Below are 26939 nucleotides of genomic sequence, written 5' to 3' on the forward strand. Positions count from 1 at the left end.
CACGTCAAAAGTTAAATTACTGTAAGCCACAGGCTGAAGGAAATGCAAATTCACGCCTGTTTAGTAGAGGGTGCAACTCAAACAAACCTTTCAGCTGTGCTATGGTCACAGAAGAACAGGACGTGGGACTAAGTATGCTGAACACTCGTACTTTAGAAAAAAAAAATGCTTATAAATATGATTGAATTGGATAATCAAATGTCAGCAGCAAAGACATTGGTTATATTAGTTATATAAAAAGTATATGTGTTATTTAACATATTTAATGATTTTACTTTTTTACTTTTTTACTTTTTATTTTACTCTGCTACACTGTAAAAATTGTATGTTCAATAAGTTGAGACGTGGTTTTTTTTTTTTTTTTTTTTTTTTTTTTTTTTACATTGTTTTAACTAAAAATAACTTAAACATCCAAGTGGATTGTACTTAAAAATTTCAGGCTGTGACTTTTTTTTACAGTGTAGTTACTTGAAAAAAAGTAATCTGATTACATAGGGTTACGTAATGCGTTACCCCCAACACTGCATATTTGCCATTCCAAACATAGCCATTGTGACTGGAATAGTTGAATCATTTAAAAATGTTGGAAGTCTTTAAATCCACTAGAGGGAGACAGAGTGTCTTGGAATGTGTTGGAGCACATATCAGTCCTCACACTCTCTTGGCTTGGCAGTGAGAGCGAGTCACCCAGGCAGTGAAATCCCGTTTTTTTGTTCGTTTTTTTTGGAAATCCATACGTTACAAAATGAAAATCTGTTTCCGAATAGGATCAGATCATCAGACCGGAGAGAGACAAACTCTCAAATGAATAGAAGTACAAGAATTTTAAAAGAGTGCAAGTGGTTTTTGGACATCCCATGTATGTAGAACACATTCTCACTGCAAAATACAGAGAAAGAAAGTGCATATAAAGCACGTCATATTCCAAACCTCATATTTTCTTCCTACCAAGATCAAGAAGACTGCCTGAAAAAGCAGCTCTTTAGGCTATATTTACCTTATTATTAGCTAGTATGTGACATGCATTGTAGTAATAAAATGTATACAGCTTTTCTTTTTTAAAGAACTTAATAGCACATCACTTTTTTAAAGCCTGTTTGCACGAGTATGCTCTTTATATGATATGAATCAGACATCCCTTCTGTTTTCCCTGGTATAGCCCTTCAGATCCAGAGAGAAACGCAGCATGAATGACGTGTGCAGATTTATGGCTCAGTGCTGCACTGCAACACTGCAGCTATGCAGCCTGCTCAGACATTACTAACCGAACACAGATTTGGCTGAGCTGAGCCAACCATTTCCGCAGACATAAGCAACCAGACCAAGAGACAAATCTATAGAGCTACGCACTATACCAGTGGTTCTCAACTGTCTAAATGGAGCCAAATCAAATCCTACTAAATGCATTAAACACAAAATGGCTGCAAAATAGCCAAATAATCAGGTTAGGATAAAGTTAGGAAGAAAAGAAAAATACTTCTGTGGTATTCTGACGCATCTTTACCTGCCACTTGGTAGATGTTAGTCAAGATTTCGACACAGACAGGTTGCATGACCTCTAAAACCATGGGCAATAGTTCATGGAAATTTGAACAACTTTCAGTGTTTGATTCTGAAGACATTATCGTTTACTTTTGTGCAATAAGCATTATTTCTTATGCCCGCTTAATGTCCAAAGAAAAGTAAAACCAGTTGAGAACCACCAAACCTATACCAATCAATAAATATCTGATTTAAAGAAATGCAAAATAGTTATGAAAAAAATATACAATGTACAAAGTCACAAAAACTGAGCAGAACAGGAATTGGGTTAACATAATAGCTTAAAATCGCTAAATTATATAAAAAAAGAAAGAAGCTCTACTAAAAAAAAATAAAAAATAAAAAATCAAGTTGCTCATTTGCATACAACAGTCCATTCTTGGGAGCCTAGAGATGGTTTCTTTTTTTTTCTTCTTTTTTTACTTTCTTTTTTTTTTTTTACAGTATTGCTGATCTACATAATCTCCTTGTTTATGTGATTGTTTAATCCATAAATACACTGGCTGAAAATGACAAAAGGCAACAAGCTGTAAGAAGCATAACATGTTCAAAATTCAGCCATACTTGAATCAAAGAGGCCATGTGAAAAGTCAACAACAGTTAGGACACTCAACTCTAATCACATGACTGTACAGTGCATCTGACAGACAGAGCGGCACCAAACCTTTTCTCCAAATCATGGCTGATTGTGACACACATTTATGGACACAATTTAAAGGGATAAAATGAAAACTGTCAATAAATACTTGGATTTCATACCGCTCTGTCAAAAGCATCCCAAACAGTTGAGATCGCTGAAGCCCCCTGATTTCTAAAAGAGAGTCAAGTGATTTGGAAGACTGCTAATATGTGCACATATAAGAGCTATAGCCATTCAAAGAGACAAATTATTCCTGTTCCGCTGTTCTTAATATCAACACTGCAGCTATCCAATTACATATTCAAATGTCCGGCGATAAATTCGACATCGCTCTTCACTCTACATATACAATGCTCATTCAAAACACATACATCTTTATGAATAAAGTGCCCAGAAACAACCCCTCTGAACTTTGCCATAACAACAACCACTGCGTACATTCATCTTTGGGTTATGGCCGAAGACTAGTAAGGGTTTCATTGCATTTTTGCGGAGTTATCGCAAAGTGACATTCATCACGTATTATGAATTCGTCAAAACATTTTTACTTAAACCAGATATGGATATGAGCGAGAATTGTGCATTTATGGGGATTCCGATACAAAAGGAAAGGGGAAGACAAACTAAACAAGACGGAAGCAATAGTAGCTAAATCATCCACCATTTCACTAGCAGTTCTGTTTTGGCACTTTGAATCTCAAATAACTCTGAAACATTTGCAAAGTTGGCTTGTTTTGATAAACAGAATTAGCTTTAACATCTAACGGAACAAAATCCCACACATATTTTCTGCCATTTTTGTGTTTTTGCGAGTTAGCATCAAGCTAAACTGATGTATGAGATTTGAGAGGTTCACGCTAATGCTAATCACGTTAACTGTAAGTAGCCACTGATAGGCATGTGAGGTATTACAATGCATTTTATTTTGTTTCTGTATAGTGTGATAATATTAAAAAAGTAGGCCTATTCTTAGCACAGTGTATGTGAGGACTGGTTCAGTTTAGCTTCACTGACTTTGACTAGCTGGCTAGTTCAGATGCCAAAAAATAAAAAAATAAATCAACATTAGCAGTTAGCAATGATACCTGTATAATGTCCTGTGGTATTTGGATGGTATGAACTAGCAAGGATGATGTTGTATACGACGAGCACAGATTGGTCATGTTCAGATCTTGTGAGGAAAGACAGGAGACACACGATTCAGAGAAATGGATACATAGTACACTAGATGTACTGTATAAAACGTTCACATGCATTACGAAAAGTTATTGGTTATTTTTGTTGAAAGCAGCATCAGAAGATCATTCATTTTCTACAGGGAGTTGGTTTCTGGGGATTGTCTTCATATTTGAAGTTTTTTTTTTTTTTTTTTTTTTTTTGTGAGCATTGTATAACTAATTTATTGATATAGCATTTGACGGCTCCCAGGAAGCATGTGGAGCCTGAAGCGTTTACAGGCACCTGTGTTTTATCTAAAGCAGAAAAAATTAAAAAGAAATTAATAGAATAAACTGTGCTTGGGTGAATTCTGGATATACACTCCTTGTCTGCATCTCAGGTAAGTATTTTTTTCCCCTTCTAACCCTATAAAGAACGCAATTAGAAAAGAAAAATACTCTACGCGATCTCATTTTCAGACACAAAATGTGTCAGAATACAATTTTCAAACTTTGTGTTGTATTATCGGCGTTGCCACATGGGGTGCTATTGCGTAGAGTGTGTTTCTGGCCTTCAAGTGCACTTACATCCTGCTCTTTATGACTCATAATCACGTGTAAAATCGGCGGGAGTGGTTAATAATCGGAATCGGTTAGCTGCTTGAATTGGTGGTAAACATATTCCAATTTCAAGAGGCACCCATGGTTTTATGTGTACATTGTTTAGTATTTTTCCATAAAGGTGTTTGTGTGTTTGTTTTGTTACTGACTTGTCTGCTTGTGAGTGATTACACCTCAGGATAGTTTGGAATGCAGTGTGAAGAAGATGTGTAAAGTTGCACAGGAAAGTTATGTGGGTTTTGTGCTGTTGAGCATTGAAAGGATATGGCAGTTTGTGAAGAAGGCAGTGTGAGTGCGTTGTGTCTCACAGACAAGATAGAGCAGAATGCAAGCACACCAAAGCGTCACCCATCATCAGTTTTCTGTTAGCAGTTCAATATTTTATGCCGTTTCTGTCCACCAAAGGGAGTGTGTGTAATCCAGCCCTGCAGCACTTCGGATTCTTCCTCAAGCACAGTCTAAAATATATTTCATATATATGTTCACATATTTATATATAGCATTTTTCTTATGAGATAAAGAGAATAAAACTGTCCATTGTTATGACTTTCCTTCATTCTGTTATAGTTGTGCATGTATACATATGCTCATATATGTACACATACATGCTTTTTTTTCATGCCTTTGGTGTTGGTTTGCTGTCTGCTTTGGATCCCGGGAGGCCATTTTCTGTATTGTCATTCCCTGAAGAGCTCACAAGGCACTCTTTACTATAAGAAAGAGGGGAAAAAAGAGACATTGTAGGATCAATGACAATTAAAAGTGTCCATGACAAAGAACTTTCCTTGGGTCATCTTGACCCAAAACTGAAAAATCAAAAATAAAATAAGAGTTAATCAGAGTGGTACAAAACCTTAGGACTTTTGTCGCATTTAAACCACGAATGCACAAAAAACTGACTGGAATTGAAGACGGGAATTTTGTGGTTGAAATTGAAAAAAGTAACAAATCCTTGCCTCACGGGTCAATTTGACCCCCACAAGAATGAAGGGAATGCTTCAGTACACAGAAAAACCTAATTGTTTAAAAAAACTAAAACAATACCAAAAAAAATATTTTATGTCTACACGCATGTGTATCTGAATGCATACTGAAGAGAAATTGACTGACTGATTTGAGCTTAATAAAAAGGGTTATGCATAAAAATAAGTATAATTCCCTATCCCCTATGACAAATTTTTTTTGTTTTATGTTTAAAAATGTTGAACTACTTAGTAAAGTTTTCTTTTCAATAATTTTACTATTTTAAGTATAATATGTTCTTAAGTATGATTTAGAATTTTAATTAAAAAATGTTCATAGAGAGGATATAGGGAGATGTTGTCCTGGGAGGGATGACCCCTACACCATTACCCAGAATGCCATGTTATTGACATTTACTCAAAATGACAGAATGATATTTATTGACATTTGCTCTGGTCTCACAGGATTTTTTTTTTTTTTTTTTTTAAACAGTCACCATGTCAAAGTCAGCAGAAAAGCACCGCTTCTGTTAGTGTGCAGCACACATGCCACCATTTACAAAGAACAGAAGGCAGGATGACTCTGCATGTTTCTTCATCAACCGTCCACTGTTAAAAAATACTTTGTGTACTTCTCAGAAATGTCCTTAAAATTATACTTAAGTATACTTGATTTACACTGACAGAAAATAGATCTATGTTTGTATGTATATAAGTATATTTGGCCTATACCTATCTTTTGATTAAAATATACTTAAAAGAAATATTATGTATACTTGACTTGAAATTGTTTACTAATTCAATTGAAAAGCCTATTAAACACTTTTTTACACTGTTTTATATACCGTCTTATAGACTTGCTTTGTTTAAAAATATTGATTTCTAAAGCAAGCAGATCCTAACTATGAGTATCTGCATTTTTTGTGTAGGCTAGTCCTTCAAATCTACGTAACTCTTTCCCCGGCAATTTTCCAGCAATCCATGTTTTCACTGTTATACTGTAGGGGGCGCTATTACACATGCTCTGAAAGTTCAGAATCTCCAGGTGAAGAAGCAGAAACAAGCGATAGAAGCATTGATTATGTGCATGTACTCTACCGTGATCATCAGACATTAAACAGTATAAATCAAAACTGCTTAATGTTACCGAATAAAAATATTGACCCCAGGAAGAGGCACAGCTAGATATTGTTATAGTTGATTGAAGCATAACATTCCCTTGCGCAATGCGTCTGTGTATGACACCAAAGGTTTCTCAGGGGGTCTCAGCACATAGGAAAATTACGCTAAAGGGGTACCGTGCGCGTTAAAAAGTGACACGAAGGGTTTACCTGACCATGTGAATCAATATGCGTCAATATGCATCAATATGTGATGAGTTAAGAGTGAGAACGTATTGTTAAAATTCATTGATTACGTTTAATCCTGCCATAAGTAAGGCAAGTGTTTTTGACTCAGGATAAAACTGACTTACTTCTTTTCCTGGACCTTGTTAAGAACGGCGACGGCTACAGCTTTCACCACCATTATGAGAATGATCAGGCCGATGACCCCTCCAAGCACGGACACAATGATTAAGGTCAATGTGTTGTCCACTTCTTTCACTGCAAAGACAAGCACATGTTAAGACGCTAGCATAACTCAACGGGAAGAAACTATGGGATTAAATTCCCGCCAAATGTAGTGCGGTCACAGATAAAAAAAAGGATGATTTCAAAATGTCAAATACACATATATTGCACACATTTATTATAAGCTAGAATCAAAAACCCAAAGCCCCATTAAATAAATAAATAAATAAATACATTTTTAATAAATGAATAAATAAACTTTAAACACATTAAAAAACTATTGCGCAAAACTTAAACTTATGTAACGTGTTTTTACTGTACTTTGAGCTCTCTTACATTTTCTGCTCATATTTTAATTGTTTGTATGCCTGCGCTGTTTTTTTCTTCTCTCTTCTTTCCATGTACTGCACTTGTCCAGAAGACAAATTCCCGCCACTGGATGTAAACAGCCCCCTGTCTCAGTGCAGCAGTCTTTTGGGTACAGAGGACAAATTCCCGGCATTCACACAATACAAACGGCCTCTATCTCAGCGCAGTGGTCTATCCTGGACAGCTGACAAAAAGCTTGGCACTTGCTCGATATAAGCAGCCCCCTGTCTCAGCGAAGTGGTCCGTCATGTACAGAATTGAAAGTCGCCCACTCACATGATGTAAACAGCCCCCTGTCTCAATGCAGCATCTTGTTGGGTACAAAGGACAAATTTTTTGTTTTTTGGATTTTTGAATGGCCTCCTTATTGTAACAGATCACCAGGCTATAAGTAGCAGTGACAGGTCAAATTCCTAAAGTCTACTGACTATACACTGGCAGATTGTAACAATTTTTTTTTTTTCCAAAGAAATATAACGGATCAAAACTGCAGGGTGTTTTAACGTAGCATTTTAACACCATGAGCCATGTTAATTATTTTTTAAAAACCAAATACCTTTAAAGCAATCTTAACAAGAATGCAGATTAAAAAGAGAAGTATCTCATGCATCTCAAAAAGATTTTAATTAGTCATATATGTCCATAAATCAGATATATCCGTTCCCTCTTCGACTGATTGGTTAGAGGAGGAGCTGTCAATCTAGAACTGACCAATGGTGACACTTAAGCCCACCCTAATTTACATAAAACTGGAACTGCAACATTTGGAAAAGCAAGTGCAGAACGTGGAAAGAAAAGGGAAGAGAAAAATTGCACAATCATACAAAATAGTAAAATATGAGCATTAAATGTAATAAAACCACGATAAACAACTTTTAAGAACACATGAACATAAGTTTAAGATTTGTGCAATATCATTTTGAATGTGTTTAGGACGACCATATTTTGATTACCGAAAACGTCTCGGGTTATGAATATAACCCATGTTCCCTGAGAGGGAACGAGACACTGCGTCATCGTAGATGACACATCGGGGAACGCCCTCGGCGTGACGCTGCTGAGTTCATATCAAAAAAGTCCAATCTTGATTGGTGTTGCGTAATGACGTAACGAGTGACGGCATACCCGGAGGTATAAAGGGACGCCGGCACAAGCAAACGCAGCTTACTGCTATGAAGCGGGCCGCTCTGTAGATAGGCGGGGCTACGAGACGCAGTGTCTCGTTCCCTCTCAGGGAACATGGGTTATATTCATAACCCGAGACGTTCCCTTTATCGAGGGAACTCGCACTGCGTCATCGTAGATGACACATCGGGGAACGAGTACCCACTAGTCCTCGCCTATCCTGCACCCCATGACATGAACCGGAGTGCATAATCAGGGGGCGAGCACCCTAGCGCCTGGCGTCACCGGGAGGTGCAGACTATAATACCTCACGAAGGTATGCGGTGTGGCCCACCCAGCCGCCTCGCAAATCTCTTGCAGAGAAGCTCCGGAAAGGAGGGCTACCGAGGAGGCCATGCCCCTGGTAGAATGAGCCCTCACGGCTATAGGTGAAGGCAAGTTGCGCACCTGATAGGCCGTTGCTATTGCCTGGACAATCCAGTTACTAATTGTCTGTTTCGCTGCAGGCAGCCCCTTCCTAGGTGGACCAAAGCACACTAACAACTGGTCTGACTTCCTCCACTGGGCAGACCTCTCCAAATAAATCCTCAATGCCCGCACCGGGCAGAGAAGGTGAAGCCTGCCCTCATCTGCCGTCACATGAGGCGGGGGATGAAAAGCCTGGAGAACCACCGACCGTACCGCATTAGACGGTACCTTGGGGACGTATCCCGGGGTCGGCCGCAAGATAGCTTTCACGTTGCCTGGGGCAAACTCCAAGCAATTGGGTGTTACTGCCAATGCCTGAAGGTCCCCCACCCTCCTCAGAGAGGTGATGGCTAAGAGAAAAGCTACCTTAAGCGTGAGGTTCTTGGCCTCAGCCAACTCCAGCGGTTCGAAGGGGGCCTCAACCAACCCTTCGAGAACCACTGCCAGATCCCACACAGGGATCCTAGAACGAGCCACAGGTCTCATCCTCCGCGCTCCTCGGAGGAACCGTACAACCAGATGGTGCCTCCCCAGAGGTCCTTCACCTAATGGTGCGTGGAAAGCTCCTATCGCTGCCACATACACCTTAAGTGTGGACGGGGTAAGCCCGGCGGAAAACCGATCTTGCAGAAACTCCAGTACTGAAGCCACAGCGCAGTTCACTGGGTCTACTTCACGGTCTCTACACCATATGGAGAACACTCTCCACTTCAAGTTGTACAGCTTCCTGGTGGAAGGAGCCCTGGAGCTGAGTATAGTCTCCACGACACCTGCTGACAGCCCTTCCTCTATGAGCTCTGCCCCCTCAAGGGCCAAGCCCACAGGTTCCATAACTCTGGCTGGGGGTGAAATATCGAGCCCCCCGCCTGAGTCAACAGATCCCTCCTCAGAGGAATCTGCCATGGAAGGTCGTCTAGCAGGTCCATAATGTCGGAGAACCATACCCTGGTCGGCCACCGGGGTGCTATCAGAAGCAGGCGAATGCCTTCCCGGCGAACCCGCTCCAGAACTCCCGGGAGCAGAGCAATCGGGGGAAATGCGTACAGACGCAGCCTCGGCCACGCCTGTGACATGGCATCCAGGCCCAACGGAGCCGGATGCCTGAGGGAGAACCAAAGTGGACAGTGGGTCGTCTCTCGAGACGCAAACAAATCCACTTCCATTCGGCCGAACCTCTCGCATATGGCCTCCACCACCTCTGGATGGAGACGCCACTCCCCGGGCCTCAGCCCCTGCCTCGACAGGATGTCTGCTCCCTGGTTCTGGTCCCCCGGGATATAAACTGCCCTGAGAGAAGACAGTTTCCCGTGGGACCACAGGAGGACTTGATGCGCCAGTCTGTACAGAGAGCGCGATCTCAGACCCCCCTGATGATTTAGATACGATACCACGGCAGTGTTGTCGGATCGTATCAGGACATGGTGGCCGCGAAGGTCCTCGAGAAAACTCCTCAGAGCTTTCCAGACAGCCAGCATCTCTAGACAGTTGATGTGCCATGAAGCATGCTGGGCTGTCCAAGGACCTCTCGCCCCTCGGCCTTCCATGACCGCGCCCCAACCAGTAAGGGATGCATCTGTTGAAACGGTTTTCCGGCAACACGATGCTCCCAATACTAGCCCCAGGGACAGAAACCAAGGTTTCTTCCATATAACCAGGGAACGAATGCATTTGCGCGTTACCCTGATCATACGAAAGGGATTCCCCTTCGGAGAAAACCCCTTGGTTCTCAGCCACCACTGTAGCGGTCTCATGTGGAGCAGGCCGAGTGGAATCACACTGGACGCTGCTGCCATGAGACCCACCAGTCTCTGGAACTGTTTGACAGTGATGCTGTGGCCCAACCTTATACTTGAGACCTCCGCCCGTATGGTCTCGATACGCGCGGGTGACATGTGTGCCCGCATCGTTACCGAGTCCCACACTATTCCCAGGAACGTAATTCTCTGGGAGGGCGTCAACGTGCTCTTTTTCGCGTTGAGTCTCAACCCCAAACACCTCATGTGTGCTAGAACAGCATCTCGATGCTGAACTGCCATATCGTACGACCTGGCCATGATCAACCAGTCGTCGATATAATTCAGTACCCGGATGCCCTGGAGTCTTAGCGGAGCCAGGGCTGCATCCATGCACTTCGTGAAGGTGCGAGGTGACAAGGCTAGGCCAAAGGGAAGGACCCGATATTGGAACGCTTCGCCCCCGAAAGCGAACCTCAGGAACTTCCTGTGACTGGGAAGGATGGAAATATGGAAGTAAGCGTCCTTTAGATCTATCGTGACGAACCAGTCCTCGAACTGGATCTGACTCACGATAACAGGAATGGTTAGCATCCTGAACCTGTATCTCCTCAGAGACCGATTCAGAAGCCTGAGATCTAATATTGGACGCAACCCCCCATCCTTCTTGGGGACTATGAAGTACCGGCTGTAGAACCCGACCTCCCTTTCTGGCGGGGGAACCCTTTCTATCGCCCCTTTTTCCAGCAGAGAGCGTACTTCCTGCCCCATTACCCCCACCTGCTCGGGACCGACCACTGTCCAGACTATCCCCCCAAATTTCGGGGGGGGAACTCTGAACTGCAGTCTGTATCCCCGTTCTACAGTGCGCAGGGCCCACACAGAGATATTCGGAAGGCATGACCATGCGCCGAGATACTCTGATAAGGGGACCAACCTCTCGAGGCTGGTCTGGGGTATCAACCGAACCTCTGCCTCGACCCCCTGAAGCGGATAACCGGCAGGGACTAATCGAGGCAGATTTTCGGTGTGTGAACGCAGTCGCTGCTCTGCCGCAGATTCTATATGTGCTGGCCAGAGCCGCGCGCGAACGTGGGGAAACGACGTGGTCCGGAGCCCTTTTGACTGCGAGAGCACAACATCGATTTCCTGAGAGCCTCGGGGGGAGAACGACCTCGGTCGCTCCGCCCCGTGGGGGACAGCTCTCAGCGGTCCTGCCGCAGCTAGGACCGCTTGGAAGCCTTCTTGGCCTGAATAACCTCCCTCAGGTCGGTCTTCGGCTTTGAAGACTTCCCGCGAGAGCGTCGCTTCTTCTGCCAAGCTCCCTCAGGAGGGGCACGAGAAGCGACGCTCTGCTTCTGCACCTCACGGTGCGAGGAGCCCTCTGCTGGCCGAGACTGCCCACTCGAGGCAGCCTTGCTGGAGGAGCCCCAGCGGCGAGGGATGAACTGGCTGAGAGCGGCCGCCTGCTTTTTCACCTCCTGAAACCTCTCGACGACGGTGCTCACAGCGCCGCCGAAAAGGCCAGAAGGCGAAACCGGGGAATCAAGGAGAAAGTGTCTGTCTCTCTCCCTGATCCCCGACAGGTTCAGCCAGAGATGCCTCTCCGCGCACACCAAACCCGCCATGGAGCGGCCGATATCACGGGCCGCTTGTTTGGTGACACGAAGAGACAAATCCGCTGCCTTCCTCAGCTCAGTCACATCCTCCGGAGAGGGACCCTCGCCCTCATCGAGCTCCTTCAGCAAGTCCGCTTGGTAGGCCTGCAGAACCGCAAGAGTGTGCAGGCACCCACCAGCGCGACCAGCCGCACTATATGCCCTCGCCACCAGCTTCGAAGTCTCTCGGCATGGTTTCGAGGGCAATGCCGGGGTCTTCAATGAAGCTGCTGTCTCGGGAGAGAGGTGGCCCGCGAGCGCCTCTTCTACCCTCGGCAGCGCAACATATCCCTTCTCAGACGCTCCCAGCACGTTAGCGAAGTCAAGTGCAGGGGGCGTAGTCAAACGTGCTGAGAAGGGTTTCTCCCACGCCCTACACAGCTCACTGTGCAGGTCGGGGAAAAACGGCAGACCCCGGCGTGGAGGCTGGGCTCGACGCTTGAAGAAGCGCTCGTCCAGCTTGCTTGGCGGCTGGACGTGCACTTCCTCTTGTGGCCAATCTAAGCTCAGCTTGGCCACAGCGCGAGTCAAGACCTCCACGAGCTCCTCCATAGCCTGCGAGTGGGGTGGCGACTGCCCCACTGCGCCTGCTTCGGTGCTTATTGTCAACGATCCCTCGGAATCGGACAGCATGAGCACCTGATCCTCCGCCTCGCGGGAAGAAGCCGCAGCGCGGGCTTCCACACGTGGCGGAAGATCCTCTGAATCGTCAGAGGAAGAGAGAGATGCCTCAACATTCCCTAATCCCGCTGACAGATCCAGCTGCGAGCCCCACGACCTGCGGCGCCGCTCTGCCTCGGCAACAGCGGGCCCAGAACCGCGAGGCTCGCGAGGCTGACCGGCCTCGTCAAAGACCGCCAGCCGCGAGCGCAGTACTCTCAGCGGCAGCTTATCACATTCGCCGCAAGCCGCTCCCTCGAGAGCGGCCCGGGCGTGCTGCACGCCGAGACACTGCACACAGAGCTGGTGTGTGTCCGTGCCCGAAATAAAGCGCGGAGAGGGAGGCACACACCGTCTAAACTGCTCGCTCGCCATATCTAAAGATATAATAAGCCCTACGGGACAAACAACACCAAATAGACAGACAGAACACAGAGCGCGACCGCTGAAAGCAGGAAGCTGCGTTTGCTTGTGCCGGCGTCCCTTTATACCTCCGGGTATGCCGTCACTCGTTACGTCATTACGCAACACCAATCAAGATTGGACTTTTTTGATATGAACTCAGCAGCGTCACGCCGAGGGCGTTCCCCGATGTGTCATCTACGATGACGCAGTGCGAGTTCCCTCGATAAAGGGAACCAGGACACTCGGCCCGGCAATGGGATACTAAAATCATACTCAAAAGTTTATTCAAAGATGCCTTATTAATTTCAATACGTTTAAAGTATGCCCCCCCCCCCCCCTGTATGGATAGAGAATTGTTATATTACAAAATACTATCTATAACCATATGTCTATGTCCTGGGAAAACAGGACGTTTGGTCTTTATTCATGCTTGTTGTATTTATTTTCAGTTTGTGCAATATATTTTTTCACATGCTTTTACATTTTTGATTCAGTTATTATTTTTTGATCTGTGACCGCAATACTTCAGGTGAAAAAAATTGATCCCATAAGAAGCAAACTACTGTTTAAAATACTTGAGACCTTTTGCAAAACTGAGAATGGAAACTCACATTCATCCACCACATAAAGAGTGAAAATTGCACTATGGTTGCGTTCCTTCTCCTTAGGGTTGCGGGCGAAGCAGATGTAGTCTCCCTGGTCCTCGAAGGTTACGTTATGCAGTAAGATGGAGATGTTGTTGTGCTTGCTGGAGCCGACAAACTCCACACGCTCATGATAGATTTTCACATTGGGTTCTACTCCTTCTGCTGGGATAGTGGCCTCACAAAGCTGAGGGAATAGATCACGGGGAGTGTTAGTGAGATGACGAGGAGAGAAGAGACAAGAACGAGACAGGATCACTGGACTTAAAATAACATTACCTTCCATAAAAATGTGGTTTTTCATTTTCAACAATGTGAACGTCTCAGTCAAGCATTACTTATTTTTATTCGGTCCATTCAATTCATTGGTAAATCAGCTGCAATTTTGGCGCAGTCTTTGCAAACAGACTTGGACTCTGTAATGCCACAATGTAAGTAACTGTTATAATTCTAATGCCTGATCTGGGACCAGTGTTTTCTGATATGTATTGATACAAAAAAATACAGTCAGATGTTCTTTGTCTCAAAGTCTTCACATTGTTTTCTCTTAGGATGAAAATAAGTTGTTATTTAAACTGTGCTTAACATATTGAAAGTGATCAAAGAATGCTCTCTTTGCCTGTTTTTTTGTTTTGTTTTTTTGTACAGAATTACAAAATTGTAGAGGGTCGTTAATGAGCCGGAACGCTAACAGTGTAAGTATTTTTTCCTACACAACAATTATTGAGTCTTTGATGACCTAATAAAGGCAATTCACCTTTAATCTACAAGGTGGTAATGATGTAGTGATTAAAATGTATTAAAAAAATTATAAACATTTTACAAAATTACCGCAGACAGAAAACAAAAGAATAGTAAGAATCAGTAGTGTCACTTTCACTTGATGGTAGAAGCTGTCAGTGATCAAAATATTGAATATGTAAGTTTGAATTTGTTTGAAAATTATATGTTTGAGATGAATATGAGCCAGATGCTGAATATACTGGGAAATGAGATCTGACGAGGACTGGGGTGATGATGGTACCCCCCCCCCCCCCCCCCCAAAAAAAAAAACCAAAACAAACAAAAACAAAAACAAAAAAACAAACAAAACAGAATGTTCTTAACATTTCATTTAAAAGAAAATTCTTCTGGTAGCATGAGCTGCAAGGAAGCTAGTGGCTGAGAGACGGCTGAATGTCTCACCTTAACCAACGTCCCATTGTCCTTGTACTGCCAGTTGAAGTAAAGGTTTTTAATGCCGATGCAGCTGCTGTAAGTGCAGGGTAAGAGCACTGAACTTCCATTCATCACTTCAATGAAATTTATCTTCGCTGTATTCACCTCCAAAGCCTGAGCGTACCACACTCCTGAGAAACATGGAGGAGAGAGAAACACAGATTATCAAAACTTTGCATCCTAACGCAAACAATTACCAGTGATTCAGAGACACTATGGTGTCCTGCAAAGATGGCATTTTCCAAAATCCTTGTCCTTGCAGTTTACAAATGTCTTAGCAGCTTACACTCTAAAAAATGTTTGCGTCAAATATGGACAAACCCAACTGTTGGTTTAATATTTTTTTAAATACATTTTTTCTTAAACACGATTAGGGTTGTCTAGGGGTTGTCCATATTTAACCCAAACTTGGGTTGAAACAAACCAGTTTTTGTTTAAATTATTTAAACAATTTTTTTTAGAAAATTATTCCAGGACAGTTGTCATATGCGCTAATGTGTCAAGCTGTTAACATCAGGCATAACAATCCATAAACATTGCATTCCCAAAGAGAAAAAGAGCCATTCAATATGACATGCAGAGTTGTTTTCTGACCCAGCTCTGATATTCGCAGCATGTGTCTTAGATGAGAGCCATTGCGGGAAGGACTATTTTTAAATGCTTCCATCTCAGTGTTTAATTTCACAAGCATGACTTTGATTGTAGCGTGTAGCTAGGTTATCATTTACTCCAAGCACAAAAATACACTGCACACACTGTTTTAGGGTGAATTAGGTCTATATGTTTTTTTATTTTTTTCATTACACGGAACTATTTCATATTCTTTTTTTTGTGTGTGTGTAGTCAATTGGTTGTCCTGTGGTGCAGCATGCTATTGTAAACATTTTCAAATTCTATATCTCATTGTATAGTTACATATGTACAGTTTTTTGAATTAATCATATGAATACATCAATTGATATATTAAATTATATTTGTTATTTTAAAAGTTAACTATTTACAAACCAGGATCATTGGAACTTTAGGAACATGCACTTTCAATTATGAATACATGTGTATTTGAATCCAAAATCTTAAATGTATTTACTATCCATACATGGCGGGATATCAGTATAGTTATTTTAACTGTACATGCTCTTTGCCTGTATTTTTAGAATTATATGTTTAGTGTAAAATAAATAAATAAATAAAATAAAAATGTTAAAGGAAGTACTTGATATCTTTTCCATCTAAACTGGTTATATCTCTTAAGCCACTCACTCACACAGTCACTCAGAGCTGAAGCACAACCAAAACATGCAGTTTTTTCTTCCACAAAATGCATGCAGTTTTGTTTTTAACCGCTAGAGCCTTAGTTACATAGTTTACCTTTAAATAAAGTTACATAGTTCAACTTTAAATGAAAATGATAAAAATTTGAAAGAAATGAAAATATATTTCATATCCGTATTGTCCAGAATTTTTATATCACTGCATCTGATTTATTTATTTATTTATTTATTTATTTATTTATTTATTTATTTATTTATTTATTTATTTATTTATTTATTTATTTATTTATTTATTTATTTATTTATTTATTTATTTATTTATTTATTTATTTTTGCTCTTTTCCATCTTGGATGGAGTATATTCTAAGATCTTCACGCATTGCATTATCAATCAATCAATCAATCAATCAATCAATCAATCAATCAATCAATCAATCAATCAATCAATCAATCAATCAATCAATCAATCAATCAATCAATCAATCAATCAACTTTATTTATATAACGCTTTTACAGTGACGATTGTTTCAAAGCAGCTTCACAGTGTTAAACAGGACAATATTGCAACAAAATTTGATTCGGCTGTACAGTCGTTCTGGAGAAAACAAAACTCCACAAGGGCAAGATGGAGGACAAAAATAATACAAATGATGGCATTGGTTTAACCATAAAGGATATCTCAGAAGAAAATGATTTTTTCTGCTTTTAACCTGAGATAGACTTTACATCAGTTGCCCCAAAACAGCAACTTAGGTAGGCAGAAGTCAAACTCAAGACAAACAGGTTCAGATCAAATAGCCTTGTGCGGCACTTCAGATGATGCTGGTTGTTAAGATCCAGGGTTCAAGGAAGATAACAGCCTCTTTACTAGGATCATAAGCCTGCTGTCTGCTGCTTTCTGTCTATTGATCCCTGCAGCATTGCTCATAGATGGATGACTCGCCATTATAGTGCACTTATTAATCAATGAGGCCACTCTAAAGCTCAGAGAGTTCATTTCTGAGCCTGTCATCATACTGACATAACGGATGTGCAGAAGATGCTGTCAAATGGACAGGTGACATGATCATTCTCCTCCTTTTTTCTGCTGTTGTTCTCTCCTACAATCAACTAAACTATGGTCTACTTCTTTCATAGCGTTTTACCATATAGAAGTCAATTTACAATAAATTTTTTTTTGCAGGTAAAAATGGTCCACTGTATCTTCTGAATAGTGTAGCGATATACAAAAGACAGCTTGTGAATCGCAAAACAGTGGTTAATGTGGCTGCAAATTTAGAATGTTTGTAAAATGTTTGCATTGTAGGCATGTTGTCAAAACAACATAATTCAAACTAAACTGCATTAGGCTTGCTATTATATTAGTGCAGATTATAAATAATAGTCTACTTGCACATATGGCAAGGAAGTGTTTGCAAACATTCTATCTTGAGAAAGAGCTGAAGAAATTGGAAAGCAGAACATGTCTGTTCCTCTGCAAACTGGAAGATCGTTTTATTGGTTTTCATCACTCTATTATAGAAAACAAATAATGACTTAACAGCTCAGTGGTTTTGATAATTAATCCAACCACATCATTGTGGAACAAGTGCTGAACAAGATCTCTCACTGCTGTGGATAGCACACCTTCAGCAGTGTGAATCTGAAACTGCTTACATTTACACCTCAACAAAACTCCACCCAATCATGGTAAGGAGGGTCGGGAAGCAGATTAGATGGTATTATTCCAAACATCACAAGACGTAATGATAATTAAGGGGAAGTCTACCAAACTGTGCTGTTTCGGCTCTGCATTTTTATCAGATTTACAAATAATCTCAACGTTAATGGGTTAGATTACCCCCCCCCCCCCCAAAAAATAAAATAAATAAAAAATAAATAAAAAATAAAATAAAATAAAATAAAAAATAAATAAATACATAAATACATAATAATAATAATAATAATAATAATAATAATAATAATAATAATAATACATTTTATTTATAATGCACTTTATATTAAACAAAATCTCAAAGTGCTACAGAATTAAAAAACAATCAACAACAATAAATAAATAAGTAAATTAATAAAATAAAATAAATAAAACTGAAAAATAAAATAAAATAAAGAAGTAACAAGTCAATTAAAAGCTCTGCTAAAAAGGTGGGTTTTAAGACCACGCTTAAAAGCATCAATAGTCTGTGGAGTCCGCAGGTGGTCAGGGAGAGCATTCCACAGACTGGGGGCTGCAGAGCAGAAGGCCCGATCTCCCATAGTACGGAGATTGGCTGTGGGAGTTTTAAGGCGATACAGCGAAACAGAGCGGAGGTTACGAGTGGCTGTTTGTGTGGTGAGGAGTTCCTTAAGATATACATACATACATACATACATACATACGTACATACACACACACACACACACACACACACACACACATACATACATACATACATAGCCTAGAAATCTAGACGCACACTAGCGGCAGCAAATTTAATTTGTTCCTCAAAATCTGGACGGCCCAATCACATCGTGTATAGAGTCGGCGGGCGGGGCCATAATGACGATGGCCGCGTTGCATTTGCGTGCTTCTAGTTAACACAAAAACTGGTGAACGGCGGCGGTCTTTCGAATCAGCTCTGACTCTGGAAGACTTGGAGTTAAGCTTTACTCTGAGAAAAGAACAAAGAACGGCACTGAAGTCATTCTTAAAAAGGGAAGATGTGTTTGGAGTTTCGCCGACCGGATACGGCGAATGTTTAATCTATCAGCGAGCTCTGTTTCACCTTCGTTGCTCTGGTTGGTGTAGCGCTATCCTATCGCGTGCAGAGGGAGTTTGAAAGACAACCGTTTATCCCGCCCCTCGGATTGAGATTGTCTAGGATGAGTTTTCAGACCAAACATCTTTATGTGGGTCTGGCTTGTCAGGCTAATACATACATACATACATACATACATAAATAAATAAAGGCGGGGCTGAGTTCGGCTGGCACCAGGCTAATGATGAACAGATTTAATTTAGGATTTATTCACATGTAAACATTCATCATCTTTCACAACAGTTATTCCACGGAATTGACAATTGACCTCCATGACAGGATTGTATCGAGGCACAGATCTGGAGAAGGGTACTGCAGCATTGAAGATCCCAATGAGCTCAGTGGCTTCCATCATCCATAAATCGAAGAAGTTTGGAACCACCAGGAGCTCTTCCTAGAGCTGGCTGCCTGCCCAAACTGAGCCTTGGACAGGGAGGTGACCAAGAACTCGATGGTAACTCTGACAGAGGTCCAGCGTTTCTCTGTGGAGAGAGGAGAACCTTCCAGAAGAACAACCATATCTGCAAAACTCCACCAATCAGGCCTGTATGGTAGAGTGGCCAGACGGAAGCCACTCCTCAGTAAAAGGCCGCCTGGAGTTTGCCAAAAGGCACCTAAAGCACTCTCAGACCACGAGAAACAAAATTTGCTGGTCTAATGAAACATAGCAACAGCAAGTGTTATGTCTGGAGGAAACCAGGCACCGTTCATCACCTGTCCAATACCATCCCTACAGTGAAGCATGGTGGTGGCAGCATCATGCTGTGGGGATGTTTTTCAGCAGCAGGAACTGGGAGACAAGTCAGGATCGATGAAAAAGATGAATGTACAGAGACATCCTTGAAGAAAACCTGGTCCAGAGCTCTCTGGACCTAAAATTGGGTGAAGGTTCATCTTCCAATAGGACCACGACCCTAAGCACACAGCCAAGATAATAAAGGAGTGGCTATGGGACAACTCTGTGAATGTCCTTGAGTGGACAAAACAGAAACCAGACTTGAACCCAAATGAACATCTCTGGATTGATCTGAAAATGGCTGTGCACCGACACTCCCCATTCAACCAGATGGATCTTGAGAGGTCCTGCAAAGAAGAATGGGAGAAACTGCCCAAAAATAGCCATGCCAAGATTGTAGTATTCTACTCAAAAAGACTTGAGGCTGTAATTGTTTCCAAAGGTGTTTAAAGTATTGAGGAAAAGCTGTGAATACACTTATGTACATGTGATATTTTGTTTTTTTGTTTTGTTATTATTATTATTTTTATATAAATTTGCAAAGACTTCAAACAAACTTATTTCATGTTGTCATCATGCTGTAATGTGAATTGAAGAAAACAATTAAATTTATTTAATCCATTTTGGAATAAGGCTAACAAAATAAATGTAGAAAAATTAAAGCTCTGTGAATATTTTCCAGTGGTACTTTTTATTTATATGTATATTTTTTATAAGCCTAAATTTAATCTGTTCATCATATAAGGTGACCGTGTCCTTTCAGAAGAATTGGACTAAACTGCTCGATTCACATGGTTTAGTTTTACGATCTCTTTATGAACATTTTGAAGCATTAAAGTGGTAGTTACATAGCTGTCAATGAAGGGACAGAAATCGCTCAGTTTTCATTAACATCTTCATTTGTGTTTCGAAGATGAACGAAAGTCTTACGGGTTTGGAACGACATGGGGGTGAGTAATTAATGACAGAATTTTCCTGTTTGAGAAATGATGACTAAATCAGAGGATTACTTGTGAGTGTCCATCATATATGACTTGGTGCGTCTAATCTACAAGCTGGTTTAATTAAACTCTAACCTTCCTCATAGTCTCCATTCCATTTCATCATTCACTGCCATTGTGTTTGGATAAATTCCTCAACTTAATTATTAAATCATACAATGTATTCATTCAGTCACAGTGGAATTTAATTAAAACCCAATCTCATTTTAGAAATACCTGAACCTCATCTCCCTCTCTATCTCTCTGATTTGTTGAACAGTAAATTTCCGGTGGCCCATGTTATTTATTGTCTTTGTCTGCCGACAGTTGGCCACAGCTGTCCTTGGGGTTCTATGTTATTTATAGAGTGATCTAGGCACCCTGTATTCACTCTGACCCGTTTAGCATGGTGACATGCCATTCTGTATGCCATGATGGCAAACAGTGCCAGAGTAGAATGAGAAAGTTCATGGTCATTGTTACGCCTGGACTCTGGGTGGATGTGGTGCTTTAACTTAAAGCTGGTTTTTAAAGTTGATAAATTGTTCTGCATTCTAAGTAGGCCTACATTTATTTAAGATTGTATTATGTATACTTATTACACGGCTCTGTGGAAAAACTTTATTCTGATTGGTCAATTGCGCATTCCAGCGGTATGTTATTCGCAGATAACAACGCAAAAACTGAATAAAACACACCGCTCATCTGGGTACTACGAGATATCTTGACCGGTACTATTTCTATGCTTAACGCTGGCGCCATCTTGTGGCTTAACCACCATGGGTTACAATGGAAGACTTCAAGGCGGGTTTCCTTTATAACATTTGAAATATGGATATTTTTCTATCACAAATATCACAAATGCATCGATTTGAATCAGAATGCCTCTATTAACCCATCGGGGGCTGTGTGGAGCACGTTATTTGACGGACAGCTGCATTTTTATGGACTTCAAAAACAGCTACAACTACTGCTGGGATAAACGTTAGCCTGGACTTTTTAAATATAACTCCGATTGTATTCGTCTGAAAAAAGAATGATTTAAGGGTGAGTAAATAATAGGCTTAGTTTAATTTTTGGGTGAACTGCCTGGCTTGCAGCATCAATCTTCAACATTTAGCATGGTAAATCGTCAGCAATAAATAAAGGCTTAAAGCAGTCGAATCGAATGAAAATCACACAGAATTAGTGATGTTCAGTTCTTGAAAGAATCGTTCTTTTGAGCCGGTTTTCAACTGAAGAGCTGCTTCAACCAGTCGAAGTTTGCAGAGGATTACCGCGCGTAGGGTAGGCTACTGGAAATATGCTTATTATGTCTACTTTTATTAAATAACATTTTATTGAAACCTGCAAAAACCTTTCTGGAAAGAGATTTAAATACGTTTTACTGTTTTAAGTCGTTAAGCGAAATTTATACAAGACTGGTTTATTCTTTCTTTAGGTTACTTTAGACATGCCCACCTTTGCGCATGTCTGTAATGTGCGCTGCATGTGCAAAACGTTTAGGAATCTTATCCAAGATGTGCATGGGCAATTCAATTTGTCAGTCTTATCCGACATAAAGAATTTGCGAATGAAACTCTAACCACAAACACCCTTAACAGGTTATAGTAACAGTTTTTTTTTTTTTTTTTATATATAGCCTACCTTCATTTTAATAAAACATGAAGAAAAAAAATTCTATGGTTTTGTGTGTGCGGATATGTTCATCAATCATCGAGTTTATAAGCACAATAAACGAGGACTTGGTTTACTCGTTCTATGGTAGGCTATTGGCTACTTTAGGCATAAAGAACATATCCGCGTATTGATCAGTACCTGTAATGTGTACTGTAGTTGTGCAATTTTTTGTCGAATCTGAGGTGAAGGATAAATGAATTAACTGTGGACACAAACATCATTAACCTAAGTGAATGAAAGACAATAATCAGAGAAATGCACTCATGCAAATAACTTTGATTGTTTCAATATGCATTGACAGATTACTTGAATGTTTCCTTGATATAACATAACACTGAGAAATGCATAAAAAAAACATAAAAGAAATGCATAGTGGCATCATTGCATGACGACGTCAGGAACCTATGAATCGGCTTTTTGAACCAGTTCATTGAGCTAAACTGTCCGAGATGAACCGGTTCGCGGAAATTAATCAGATTTTGCATCACTACAGTGTATGCCCAGCTTTACAGATGACCACAGAATATTTAATAGTGAGGAAATTTCACGAAAGGACTTATTGCACATGTGGGAACCTATCGCGGTAACACACTTTTATTGAGCTCCTGAGAGTGACCCATTCTTTCACATATGTTTGTAGAAGCAGTCTGCACTGCCTAGGTGCTTGATTTTATACACCTGTGTCCATGTAAGTGATTGGAACACCTGAATTCAATTATTTGGAGTGGCTTCAATACCTTTGGCAATAGTTATGGTTTTAACCCTGAAAAATGAAAAACCCAGAATATTTAATTTTATTTTATGAAACCTTTGAATGGATTAATTGTTCAAAAAAAGATCAATAACAAGCATTTAGAAAATAAATGGGGTGAAATTTTGACTTCATGCAGAATGTCTCTAACTGTTCTATACCCATAATTCTTTGCATTAGATCTCTCGAACTCACATTAAATAAGAGCAGATTTCAATCTGACCTGCAAACGCACATACGCAAAATCCCAGGGGAGAACACTCCCAGTCATCTTTACACTTTTCGCCTTCTGACAGGGTGAGTTTGGGTGGCAACAGATGGAGGCGAAAGACCTAGATGCTCTCTGACTGTGGAACAGATGTCCCAATGAGAGCAAGTACATGTGCTACTGTGCCAGGCAAGAACGATACAAACTCTCATACTGCTATTCCAAAGAGATTCCGGTATTACAGAAAACATCTTTGAAAGTGAAAGTTTTATATTAAGAAAAGGTCAAAGGACTGCCTAACATGTAATCATTTGCCCAAAAGGAGATGCTGTTTATACACTTGATAGTAACATGCGTTTCTACTCTGGAACGGACAAACTGCTCTGCAGAGCGCTAGACACTCTCTGCTGTCTCAGACAACGACATCTTTGTCCTGTGTTGGCAACCATAGCTTCTCTATGTGCTTTGAAAGGGAGGGGTGAGTGGTCGTAATTTGCAGCTTCACCACAAAATGCCGCTAAAAGTTACACACTGCACCTTTAGTGCAGTTGTGTAAGTTTCAAACCTGAACCGAATGCCTCTTAAAACGGCAAAAAAGGTCTAGTTTGAAATTAAATGGAACTGAAATGGATTTAAATTAAGTTACAGATTTGATGTAAATGCAGATGTGAATACAGAAATGGCTAAGCATGGCCATTCCTTATACTGTAGTTGCAAAGCTGAACATCAGTAAATAATTCATTTTCTCAACTCAGACCTCTTTATTTCCTGAGAGGTTTCAGGATGATTTTGCTTTTACCCCAAGGTGAGGTCAGCATGTGGGGAACACTCTGATTTTGCCCTTTATTTTTGCATTTTATGCCATGTTTTTAAACTGTCTGAAATTCTGAGCGATGGCTTTCCTTCATCCGCATGGAGTTAACAGACCTTTACAATCCCCAAAGCCATTACATTCTCTTTCTCTACCTCTTCTCACCATATTTTCTGCTAACTCAGTACTTTTACCCCTTTCTTCACACCCAGACTCTTTCACTTGATGCTTTTTCTTCACTGTAAAAATCCTGTTAAAATTTTGATAAAAAAAACAAACAAACAAAAAACAACTGCTGATTTAAAAAATAAGTATATTGTACATTTAATATTTTACAAATTTATATTTAATTAACTTATTGTTAATATGCCAACCCACCTGAACACAAAACAGTATAACACATGATGCAAAAACCATATCTTAAATAGCTCATTATATATATCCTGTTCTATCAAAGTTTCTACCAAGCATATTAGGCATCAACTTTTTTCAACATTTATAATAAAAAAAATAATTATTGAGCAGAAAATCAGCAAAATGTAATGATTTTTGAAGGATCTTGTGACACTGAAGATGGGAGTAATGAAGCTGAAATGTCAGCTTTGCCATCACATGAGTAAATTACATTCTAAAATATATTATTATTATTATTATTATTATTATTATTATTATTATTATTATTATTATTATTATTATTATTATTATTATTATTATTATTCAAATTATATTTTACAATTATTGTTGTTTTGCTATCTTTGATCAAACAAATGCAGCTTTGGTGTGCAGAAGAGACTTCGTTTTAAAACATTAAAAATTCTTAATTTTTCCCAAACTTTCAACCAGGGAGAGAGTGAGTGTGTACACATAAATCATTACTTGAAAATCGCATTAACTTGTTAACATGTTTTTATGCAGTATTGCATTCTTGCATTCATCTTTTCTTAAATTACTAAACTATTCTGCGGCAGGCAGTGTAATCACCATTGCTGCAGGTCTTTCTTCCACACTCATTCTCCATCCCTCCATCTTCTCTCTGTACCTCCATTCACCCCATCTCCTTCCATTGGCCTTAATTCCCCCAGAGAGACCCTGAGTGCAGTCTATAGGAAAGGAGGGAGGGGCTCCGGCTTACAGTAATGCTTTCTCACTTAATGTAGACTGCGGCATTGCGCTGAGATGGGGAGCGTATCATTCTGATCATTTTACCACAAGCCACTTTGTCAAGTGGTTTCCGTTTTTATTGATGGATGACCTGCAAGCAGATGGTCTAGCTTTTTTTTATGGGTGGGCAGTCAGTTAGTCATGGATTCCCACTGGAAAGAAAAAATGACAAATGAGATGTCTTTATGAGCATCTTCTAGAATCTTATTTTGCTTCAGCCTCCCAGATGTTCTCCTGTGAAACAAATACCTCAGCAATATCGCATGTGTCTCCTCTAGAGTTTTAGTGTGTCAGATTTTCCAAATGGCAAAGTTTGAAATCATAAGTCAGAGATTTCAGTAAGAAATTATTAATATCATCCGAGGTCTTCAACCCTGCTCCTGAGGATCCACTGTCTGGGAAAGTTTTTGAAGAACTCTGTTAATCATCATGTCCAGGACAAAATTGTCTTGTAGTTTTGGAGTATTAAATAGCTACATTCATAGATGTATAAAACTACTGTATGCCTAATTGTCTCATTTGTACTCATTGTTGCCATCCAAGAACTCCCGCCATTCTGCTAAGGATAAGCTGCTTGACCAGTCAAACACCACCTTGCTTTGGTAAGAAATACCTCGTAGCAAACTTATAATCATAATGGTGTCAACTTGTATAGCGGGAGTGAGTTATTTTCAGTTTCCAGTGAAGGATCCATTGCATTGTAGGGTGTGTGTTAAATATAAAATATGTAGAGAACGCCGCAGCAGAAAAACCTTAGTTTGTAGTCAACATTTCAAACTGGATGACAATAAACACAAACGGTGGAGAAAAACTGAAAGACACTGCCATTCTGTCAGTTTCACCTAATACCGTGTCCTAACTACATGCAACGCGATGCGCGACACAAGATAAAAGGTATCTTTTCCATGTTTTTATCCTAACCAGCCGTGATGTTTCTAATTCTGCGATGTCGCAGTTAGAATAACAACACAAAACATGGCAATGAAGATGTTTATGTGCTTTATTTAATGTTAAATTAAATTTAAATTAAATTAAAAGTATGTAATGTGACTTTGAATATCATTTAGTGCTCACAGATCTGTAACACAGCTGTAACGTTACTAAAAGCAACAATGGATAACTTAGATCTTGGAATTTAACAAATGGAAACAAGAACATTCAAACTGTGAACAAAAAAGTATATTATGACAAAGGTTGTTTTAGTAAGTCAGTATGCATTTTTAGTAATGTTTAAATGGCGTAATATTTGTGAATTTGATTATTTGGCTACTTATCCATTTCCTTGCGAGTGCCGTCATGATTAATCTCTGGTGCCATACACTTGCCGCGATAGCCCGCCCATACGCTGTTCTGATTGGATGTGTTTACCCTACTATACAATAAAACCCTACACTATAAAAGTGATCAGTTGACATAACTTAAAATTGAGGAAACCCATTGCCTTAAAAGTATTAAGTAAATAAACGAATTTTGCGTAATTGACAAAATTGTGTAGAAATGTCAAGTTCACATAACTTTTTTTTCAATTACGCATTAAGTTTATTACTTAGGGTGCTTTCATACCTGAGCGTTTGTTTCAGAACCTGGTGCGTTTTCTCCCTTGGTTCGGTGCGTTTAGGCATATGTAGCTACTCCGTGCTGGGATCCGTACCAAAACCTGAACAAGGTGGTCTCAGCACGATTGCAAACAAACTCTGGGACAGTTAAATTGAGGTGTGAAATCAATCTGACCCAAGAAATTCATAACTGTAAAAAGCAGTAGTATTTGAT

At 40.4% G+C, this 26939-nt stretch overlaps 1 protein-coding gene across 1 annotated transcript in view; it reads right to left on the reverse strand.

Annotated features, from left to right (window-relative positions):
* Nucleotides 1–2967: 2967 nt before the first annotated feature.
* scn4ba (sodium channel, voltage-gated, type IV, beta a) overlaps nt 2968–26939 on the reverse strand; it is a 31014-nt gene continuing 7042 nt past the window's right edge. The window contains exons 2-5 of the mRNA XM_067451003.1: nt 14741–14904; nt 13523–13742; nt 6397–6526; nt 2968–4670 (exon numbers count right to left, since the gene is read on the reverse strand). Coding sequence (XP_067307104.1) covers nt 4577–4670; nt 6397–6526; nt 13523–13742; nt 14741–14904 — 608 coding nt within the window. The 3' untranslated portion in view covers nt 2968–4576. The remainder of the gene's footprint in view (nt 4671–6396; nt 6527–13522; nt 13743–14740; nt 14905–26939) is intronic.

Source organism: Pseudorasbora parva, chromosome 8 (assembly GCF_024679245.1).
Source record: "Pseudorasbora parva isolate DD20220531a chromosome 8, ASM2467924v1, whole genome shotgun sequence".
Taxonomy (NCBI): Eukaryota; Metazoa; Chordata; class Actinopteri; order Cypriniformes; family Gobionidae; genus Pseudorasbora; species Pseudorasbora parva.